Genomic DNA, 10,198 nt, shown 5'->3' with positions numbered 1-10,198 from the left:
TGTAATTAACATCATGATTTAGAAGAGTTGGGGATGTTGAACCATACTCATGATTTAGAAGAGTTACACATTTTATTTGTTAGCTACAACTTCCCAGAAAAAACACTAATTAACTTGTGAAGATGAGCATATGTCATGTGATTCTTGTTGAAGAATTTCCAACATAAAGGACCGAATCTTTAATCATCTGTTCACAAAAATAGTATTTATTTTCAATTTAACTCTTGCTTCATCATATGGAAAGAAAAATTCTGATTATGTGCTAGGAATTGTAAGATGTTACCTTGTTAGATTATACCTCAATGTTCACAGATTAGGATCTCGATGCGAGTAGATTCTTTTTTTTTTTCTTTTTATTTAACTGTCATTAAATTAATTAAATAATAGTAAAGTTTAATTAATCTAGGTTGACTTAGGCCATTTCGATGTAGAACAGTTTAAGGAGCACACGTTCATCATCCAATTGGTAGTCACTTTGATCTATTGATTTTTCAAGTTTTGGATTTGAATCATGGAAGAAAAATCAAAGACTTTGTTATAATCATCTTATTTCTTTCATAAAACATCAACTAAATTGGATTAGTTTAATTAAATTTTAAATAATAAGATTCAGTATCTCAATTTAGATAAACATAATAAATAAATACTACTTTAGACTTTAGATGCTAGTATCCTATATGAAATTAAGACTACAATAGTTTTATTAAGACTTTGTTTGCTATCTTTGTTGTTCATGTTTTCCATGAAACTGGACAAGACAAAGTTGAATTCGGTCAATTGAGTAAAAAGATGGTTCTAGGTCACTGCCTGAACCTTTCATGGAAAGTGTCCTCTGAGCTTTCTCTAACACATCATGCAAATACTTTCCTTGAGCCTCTATTCTCATATGCAATTTCTTCTGTACCTATTGGTTATGAAGCATGTTTCATTTTTTATTTTTCAATTTGTTCAGTTAAACTATGCCAAATTATAATATTTTTATTTCAAGGTTTGATAAAAGAACCAAAAATAAATGCATAAAAATACCAACTGTACTATTATCTGAATTGTATAAATGATAAATACATCTATCTGTTCTTCCAGTCTCTTTTGGATTTGATTTTGATGTCTCAATGTCTCTGCTCTTGGGATTTATCTATTTTGTTCAAGAATAAATGTAGAGAAATGTCATCTATCTCTCATCTAGAAGCTCTATTGTAATTAATCTCATCTATCTTTAAAGTGGCATAATTGGAGATAACGGAAATCATGGTCATGTATATAACTAAAGAAGTGACATTAATTCTTAATACATTACCATACCCCCTTTCATTATCACCTCTGAAGCTAGTGCTAAACTCTGAAGAGCTATTTTCCTGAAATTCACATACGAAAACTCAAAAAGGAAGAAAACAAAACACATTATATAAACCCTCATTCTTTTAAGGTAAATAAAATGGTAATATTTTCAATCTCTCTGAAATTGTGCTCTTCCAATGCAGATTGATTTGAAGGTGAGATTGCACATAGGCTCTTCCACGAAGAAGATTCTGGTGCAGGAAGCAACGTCGTAACCCAAGTGTGTGTCTGTTTTCGCAGGTGTTAAGGATTGCAAAGTTACTTGCAGCAGAGAAGCTTTTAGAGGACAATCTAATCAAGGTTATGTATGACAATTTTGATTTATTAACATTCTTCTATTCATCTCTTGCCTATGTGAGTATTTTAATTGATCAATCTCCTAGTTAGGAAAAGGAAAATAATATGAAGGAACTGGGCATGATGCATATGATAATATTTTGAATGTGTTATAAGCAATACCCAGCATTGGCAACCTCTCAACACCACAACGTTTGCCTTTTATCAGTACTATCAAAGTGTTATAAGCTACACTCTGGGAGTCTTGTAACATTGTGGGGTTTAATAATTTTTTTTTTCACTGAACCAACTATTTGTCGTCTTTTACTGAATCTGGTATTTTAAGCTATGTGTTTTTGGCTTTTTCCTCTTTAATTTGTGTCATTATTCTTGCTCCACTATAATTTCATTTTTTTAATTCGGAGGTTGTATATTATTAGCGAATTCTTTCATGCTGGACACTGGGAGTATGATTTGAATTGTGATGCTTACGGCCTCTCTCATCAATCTTGTGCTGTATGAGTTATTTTCCTAATACTCAAAATATCTAATCAAAGAAATCTTTATATACTTGACGTAGACATCTTTGGATTATATATTTTCTATCATGGGTAGGATATAGATGCTGTTAAATTAGATTTTAGGTATATCTATGTTCATGAAAAATTGAGACTAATTGGAGATGGTAACAAATTTTCATTTTAAATTTGAATATATGAAAAGTAATATATCGACGCAATTGTAATTTTTTTAGAAAGGAGTTCGTCGTAGTTCACCTGGTATTTTTCTTAGAAGCATATCTAAGATAACATATCTACAATTTTAAGATTCTAAGCTACTACATCTGTTATAATTGTTTTTTTATATTTTTTTTGTTGTCTTTTAAATCTGTCTATCATTCCTGTTATGTTTTCCATTTTTCAAGATATTTTGAAGATTTTATTCTCTGTACATTATGATTGTTTAGTTATATTTTTTGATTATTTTTTTAATTTTAACAGTTTTTCCTGTTTTCTTTTTCAATTTTTAAGGACCCTTTTCTTTATCTTTTTATTTTTTGGGCTTGGAACCAGCAATTCTTTATAGAAGTATTCTTTTAAGAAAGCACAGAATTTTGCAATGAGTAAGCCTCCTCCCCAATACTTTTCGTGAGCTACATGTTATCTGGGATGCAAGTAATTTTAATGCTATTTTCATTTTGAGTTATTCCGTCGCTTGCTACATAGTTTTGAAAGCAATATATTGTCTAGTCTATTACATATGGTACTCTCCCATCTTAATTGCGATAAACTGTTACTGGTCTTCTTGACACGCACCCCATCTTTTTCCTCTTTTTTAGTTTAATGTAATTTTTTACTATTCATTTAGTTATCTGTGCTATTTCATTTATTTAGACATTGACAAGAGCTGGATTACAAAGTCACGAGGTAGTGTAGAGTATAGGGATGGTCTGAATAGATTCCTTGACTTCGCATTTGCCAATTCATCATCCGATGGGATGATACATTGTCCATGCCCTTTGTGTGGGTTCCGATTTTTTCAAACTAGAGAGGACGCCTACGATCATCTTCTAATGAAACCCTTTCCCCCTAACTATACCTTCTGGTTACATCACGGTGAGAGGATAGTAGACGAGAGACGTAGCGGTAGGGAAGAATTAGAACCAACTGTAAATTCAGGCGATCAAATTCGTGACATGGTCCACGATGCATTCAACTTGCCGGGACTGCAGAGTGACGATGAAGACTCGATGAGGGGTCACGTCGAAGACGTTACGGAGGGGTTGCCGTACATATCTGACGAACCTAGCCGCGAGACTCGTGCCTTTCACGACTTGCTGGAGGATGGCGAGCAGGAATTGTATCCGGGATGCTCAAGATTCTCGAAACTGTCTTTCTTGGTGAGGCTCTACCATATCAAGTGCATGTGCGGAGTGAGTGACAAGGCTTTCAGTTTGATTCTAGAGCTACTGGGGGATGCCTTTGAGCATGCAGCGATTCCAAAGACGTTGCACGATGCCAAGAGGATCATAAGAAAGCTCGGTATTGAGTATAAGAAGATAGATGCATGTCCAAATGACTGCATGCTATATCGGGGCTCCGATCAAGACCTGTCTAGATGCAAACATTGTAAAGCATCCAGGTGGAAACAAAAGACCCGGAAGAGTTCCATAGTAAAGATCAATGCCGTTGTCAAGAAGAATGGGAAACCTCTGCCGGCGAAGATTCTCCGCTACTTTCCTCTGATTCCACGGTTGCAGCGATTATTCATGTCTAGCAAGACATCAGTAGACATGTTGTGGCACAAGAGAGGAACCAACTCTGACGGTTTCCTGAGACATCCCAGAGACGGCGAGGGTTGGAAAGCATTTGACATGAGATATACTGACTTTTCATGTGATCCGCGCAGTGTTCGCTTAGCCCTGGCCAGTGATGGCTTCAATCCTTATGGAAACCTCAGTTCAAAGTACTCAATATGGCCAGTGATTCTTATTCCATACAACTTACCCCCATGGATTTGCATGAAACAAACCAACTTTATTCTCTCTATGATTATTCCCGGTCCTAAAATGCCTGGCAATGACATAGACGTGTACCTACAGCCCCTGATCGATGAGTTCAAGCAGTTGTGGGCCGGTGTTGATACCTACGACGCCAGTGAGAAAAAAACATTCAAGATGCGTGCTGCGTTGATGTGGACTATCAGTGATTTTCCTGGCTTGGGCAATTTATCTGGCTGGAATACGTACGGCGGGAGAGCTTGCCCCACGTGCAATTTGGACGCCGAGACTAAGCGACTCACCTTCAGTCAGAAATGGTGTTATATGGATCATCGTCGCTTCCTGCATTGCGATCACAGGTATAGACAGGACCTGAGTAGATTTGATGGTAAGGTAGAGGATAGATCCCCACCTACCAAATTGATTGGCAGGGATGTCCTGAGACAATTGGAAGGTGTGCCCGTCTCACAGGGCAAGGTGCAAGCGGTGGGCGGCAAAAGAAGGCGCGGACAGCAAACCGTGATGCAAGATGAGTCTCCCTGGAAAAAGAGGAGTATATTCTTTGATCTGCCCTACTGGGAGAACAACGAATTACGTCACAACCTTGACGTGATGCACATAGAGAAGAATGTATGCGACAATATTGTTTACACCATGTTGAACGAGAGCGGTAGATCCAAAGACCACCTAAAAGCTCGAAAAGATCTCCAATTGATGGGAATCAGGCAAGATATGTGGCCACTTGAAGGTGGAAAGTATCCCGCTGCAGTCTTTACCATGTCCAATCCACAGAAGGATGTCTTTCTTAGGATTATCAAGAATGTGGTCTTTCCTGACGGGTACTCTAGCAACATCTCTCGCTGCATTGATTTAAAACATCGCAAGTTACACGGGTTGAAGAGTCATGACTGCCACATTCTGATGGAACATCTATTGCCAATTGCGTCAAAACATGTATTGCCCACCACAGTGGCCGTCGTCCTGGCTGAGTTATCAACCTTTTTCCGACTAATATGCAGTAAATCCATAGATCCTCAACAACTTTCTCTCCTTCAGGATCGTGTGGTCAATACTCTATACCCTTTGATGATTACTTGGCTCTAATGGTTCAATGCCAGGTCCCATTTGGAAGCACCAGTCATTCGAACGAGTTGCAGTGGCTTGCATGCGGTCCCCTTGATCAGGCCAGACGCTATCAGGCCTACAACGTCAATGGATTTAAATTCAGAACCATGTCGAGGGAGGAAGGAATGAAAACACAGAATAGCGGTGTCTATGTCACTTCAGACACTAGAAGTTATGCAAGTAAACGGGATGCCAATGTTGCTGTTGGCGGTGTCTCGTACTACGGGAGATTATTGGACATCATCGAACTGAATTACAGTGGTCAATTCACTGTTGTGTTGTTCAAGTGTCTTTGGGCAGACACCACGTCAGGCAGAGGCATCCGACACGACGTGTTGGGCCACACCTACGTCAATTTTGCCACTTCGATTCACACCGGTGATCGAGAAGACGATGAGCCGTACATCCTGGCATCTGAGGCACGTCTTGTGTTCTACGTGGAGGATGAGGTGGACAACGGATGGAGTGTAGTATTCCATGTAAAGCCACGAGATTTGTTTGACATGGGCGAGGATTTTGAACATTGTGAGGTCGACCTTCACCCCCAGGCTTGTATGACTACGATGCCTGAGTTTGATGTCGAAGGCCTGCGGCTGACAAGAGACGGCGATTTAGAGGAATCCACTAATGACGGGGTTGAAGATTGTGATGAGGCCGCCGATTCCTAAAACACTAGATGTCCATCAATCATGTAGCTCATATTTTAATATACTAAAGAAGGGACGAATATATCGACTTATTGTCGATTTTTTTATAACTTATCTTCAAGTCTTCTTACACTCACATTTTTTTGGTGTCCTTCTTCTAATGGTTCTATGTCTTTGGCCTATCAGGAAAATTGGAGTGCCGAGACTTCTATCTCATTTGCAGCAGCCGCTGTTTCGGAGAGAAGATGATAGAGGCGTCCCCATTCTATTCCCTGGATGACGCAACATCATTTGCAAGGAAGTTGTGGTTCAATGAGTCCAGTATACAATCATGGCTGGATGCCTTTTCTGGTCGCAGACACCTCACTCAAGCCATTGGTCATGCGCCGGGTTCAATGATGAAGGTTTGAATGTTGCTGCCCACTTTCTAACCGATTTCTTTTTCATGTTCGTGTATGAAATCCAATTCAGTTGATTATGCTTACATTTTAGGAATTGAATCAATGGGACCGTATGTACCGGGCAAAATTTGGGTTTCAGTTTATAACAAGTACGGATACGTGGTGCTCACAGGAAATACTCGACGAGGTGAAGGTAAATGTTCATGATTTACAAAAGTATTTAAATAGCGTACATGAAAGTTCTCGAACTACTTAATTCAATTCTAATTTCAATTTTGTTGCTGTGATAAATTAGAATCACTTGTGTATGTTTGCAGTCACGGCATGAAAACTCCCTTGTTGTTGAACTGGAAATTGCGGCACGGGAGGAATTCAACCTCATAGTACATGGCCTTGATCGACTATGGGACAGTAAGAAAGACTCGGCCTTTAAGATATTTATATGATCTGAATATGTTTAATCCACTATGAGTTTAACTATTTCAATCACTTAAAATAAATATTAACACATATATGAATTCAGACTTATATATATATATATATACATTCATGATAACTAATTTGATGTAAACCATAATATTTTACGGCCTAGTTAGGTTGCATACGAAAATTTTATCACATGTTGGTCTTATTTGAAATAAATAACTTCCTAAGTGTTCCTCTGAGAGTTAAGATGTTGGAAGGGAAGGAAAGGGAGAAAATGAATGGTTTCATGAATAAATTCTGCTTAATTTCACTCTCCTAGTCCCCTCACTGTCTTCCCTTCCTTTTCATGATTTCAACCAATAGATACACCCTAAGGAACTCACCTGAGATAATAGTGGCATTGACCCTTGTCATAAACCCAAAATGGCAAATAATTCATAGCAGTACATTAGCTGTTACTCATATTATTGTGTTTTACCTCAGTTCCAATCTGTGCAGAACATCCTGTTCTGATTTGTCTGGTTTGATCTTTTTCCGGATCAATTTGAAAATTGGGTTAACACGTTCTTTTTGCTTATTAGTTGTGTCTTATTTTCTTCCTATCAATACTCTTGTGTCTTCACTAACTAGTTATCCCATTGTTGGCTGACTAAAGAAGCAATTGACTTAGATGTTAAGATTTTTTATCACGCAATTCACACACTTAATCTCTTAATCCGGGCTTGCTTGGCTACCTTGCAACTATCAGGAATGTCTCGTGAGAATATTCAGAAGGAGTCTGAAGCACCGGGGGAGGTGGTTCCAGATTCATTGGATGGAGAGGATGTTGTCCCTTCCGATAGATCTGATGGCGAGGATGCTGATGGACCCAAGGCTTCCACTCTATCATATGATCTGAATTTGACGCCAGAAGAGAATGAAGATCCTTATAGTGGAATGTCTCCTGAGAAGAGGAATGCATGGCACTTGGCTGTGTGGGCTACTAGATACTTGAACCCTTGAGAATATGTTGGTTAGTCTGAAGAATTGCGGTCTAGGTTGTACAGGGTAGCCAGGACGTGGTGGTTGAACTTTATCTTGACTTTATAACTATTTTCTGTATTACCTTGGATTGTTATTATGCTACATAGAAAGCCACTAGTCTACTAGCTTCTTATTATTAATGCCAGTTATATTATTATGAATGAACTATAGTTGATTTATCTAGACTAATACATCCATCACTGGTAGTGGTTTTAATTTACTGTGTTTTTTTGTTTTTCTTAGGTAGAAGTTTAGTGGATAATTCATTCCTATATTAGGCCATATGCAATATGCTGAATTCATGATTACTGTCATCTGATTTTTATATTTAAGCCTTCTTTAGAGTCATTTGTCATTTTGATTTTATATATTTTCCCAAAGGGACTGCAAAGTCTTTTGAAGGGCTTATATATATAAATATAATAAACCTCTGATCACATAGCAAAACTAGAACAGCTTTATTCATATCCATTAATCAAATTAAATAATATACGCTAAGATGCCATCCTCAATTACGAAAAAAAAAAAAAAAAAAAACCTATGCTATGCCAAATTTAATATAATGTTTGTATATTTTTAGAAACACTTCTTCACTATTAGATGTGATGCTATAGTCATGACCATTCTAGCATGTTCCCCCATCAATTCCAATTATGATAGAACTGGTTCTCCAAGTTGATAATCAATTGTTTCCACTAAAACACTATTCAATGACACATTGACTGATCAAGTAATATATTGATAACTCTTAAAATGAATGAGAATGTGATAGTGGTCAATGGCCTGCTAATAAAAACATAAAAGATTATCAATATAATGTTTAGTAAATTTTTATAATATAGCTTCTAATTCAATGGTTAAAATGAAGACAATTTATACTCCAAAAAGCATGGGTTCAAATCCCATTTCATGAGTTTTAAATTTATTTGCTACTGTTCTATCAATTTTTTTTTTTGTAATTCTTCTATTTATTATTATATAAAGATACTTTAGTTTTTATAATAATTTCTAAATGAATGTAAGAAATTATATACATAATATATTAGATTAAAGTTTATTTTTTATAATATTAAAATCAAAATATATTAAGTGAATTATTTATTAATATAAATTTATCATCTATTTTATATTTTTTAATTTATCTTAAATACATATATTAAACGTAATGGAGAAACAAAGTTATATTATTTACGTTATATGACTTGTATCTTTTATAATTTGGATAAAAATTAGAATTTTTTTTTTAAAAAACTGATAGAAATGATTCCTTTAAAATTAAATTTAGTTTAAAATAATATTATTAAAAGCAACATTTTTTTTAACTTTGAATTTTAATATGATACTTCCAATTTTATCATTTCGGTCCCCTCTTTATAAGATTTTAGGATCTGCCACTTATTATTATTATTATTATTATTATTATTATTATTATTATTATTATTATTATTATTATTATTGTTTTTGTAAAATTAAAGAATAAGTTATAAATTTATGTACCATTGAATTTTTATATATATCAGTTTTCTCCCACTTTTATCACTCCCGCGTCTCAGTTTCGTTTTATTTAGGCAATAGTAACTTGGGGAAACAAGTTTTGGACCTATTTCAACCTAATTTCAAAATCCTCATCTCCTGCGCCCTACCACTTCTACTCACTTCTCAAACACTTCATAACCCGCGCAACCATAGCTCCCTGATCTGGCCTGTATTTGTTGTCGTCGAGGAGAACTGCTCTTCTGTATCCTTGTTTTTTCAGCTTCCAGAACCTGCAGGTAACGTCGCTCTCCCTATTATTTTCGTAGTCGTGGGTTTGGAAAGGCTGTTAGGCCCGCCCTCTTTGTTCTGGTAACCACCCCTGTTTCTTCCAATGGCCATTTGTGATGTTCTAATGTGATTGCATTAGGTGTTCTGGGAGGCATTGAATGAATTTGATTCTCATGAGTGTATTTTAAATCTTAACCCCTTTTACATTGCTGATATTTTCATGAGTAGTGCTACAGTTTAGGAATTTTTCATATCATTATTCCATCTATGTGTTGATACTGTGATGGCTTTTCTTTCCTGTGTTAATATTCTCTTAGGGTATGCTTGGGAGTTTAATCTAACTGAAAAGAAAAGATGAAGGGTAGGGATTTGGGAGATTAAGAACACACCGCTATAGTTCGAAATTTTGTTTTTTAACCAGTTTTTATATACACAAAATTAAAATCGGTATCTAACATTTTTTAAGATAAATTAATGAACTAATTATTAAACTAACGAAACTTAATTTCTTATAGTAATGAAATTATCATAACTTCATAAGGAAAAATGCGAAAAAAAAGGTTCTTCATTATTACATAAAGATATACAGCACTCGCGAAGCACCAATGGCTGTGATCATTCCATGTGCATTTGATTTAAGCATATCGTGGTATATACATAGTTACTTGGTCTGCACAGTAGGCGTGTTATGTCTTGTA

At 36.0% G+C, this 10,198-nt stretch overlaps 1 protein-coding gene across 1 annotated transcript; it reads left to right on the top strand.

The window, feature by feature from the left end:
- The first annotated feature begins 6,080 nt into the window (after positions 1-6,080).
- LOC107611468 (uncharacterized) lies at positions 6,081-7,715 on the top strand. The gene is made up of 4 exons (XM_088483170.1): positions 6,081-6,290; positions 6,379-6,480; positions 6,605-6,698; positions 7,462-7,715. The coding sequence occupies exons 1-4, from the start codon at positions 6,132-6,134 to the stop codon at positions 7,713-7,715; spliced, it is 609 nt and encodes a 202-aa protein (XP_088339296.1). The 5' UTR covers positions 6,081-6,131.
- Positions 7,716-10,198: the final 2,483 nt, after the last annotated feature.

The sequence above is a fragment of the Arachis ipaensis genome, chromosome B4, assembly GCF_059453495.1.
Source record: "Arachis ipaensis isolate K30076 ecotype BB chromosome B4, ASM5945349v1, whole genome shotgun sequence".
Classification (NCBI taxonomy): Eukaryota; Viridiplantae; Streptophyta; class Magnoliopsida; order Fabales; family Fabaceae; genus Arachis; species Arachis ipaensis.
This window is presented reverse-complemented; position numbering and strand designations above follow the sequence as displayed.

Coding starts and splice junctions, on each gene's coding strand:
- LOC107611468 (XM_088483170.1), top strand. CDS start 6,132: ATGATAGAGGCGTCCCCATTCTATTCCCTGGATGACGCAACATCATTT. Junction 6,481..6,604: donor AAATACTCGACGAGGTGAAG/GTAAATGTTCAT, acceptor GTATGTTTGCAG/TCACGGCATGAAAACTCCCT. Junction 6,699..7,461: donor CCTTGATCGACTATGGGACA/GTAAGAAAGACT, acceptor TGCAACTATCAG/GAATGTCTCGTGAGAATATT.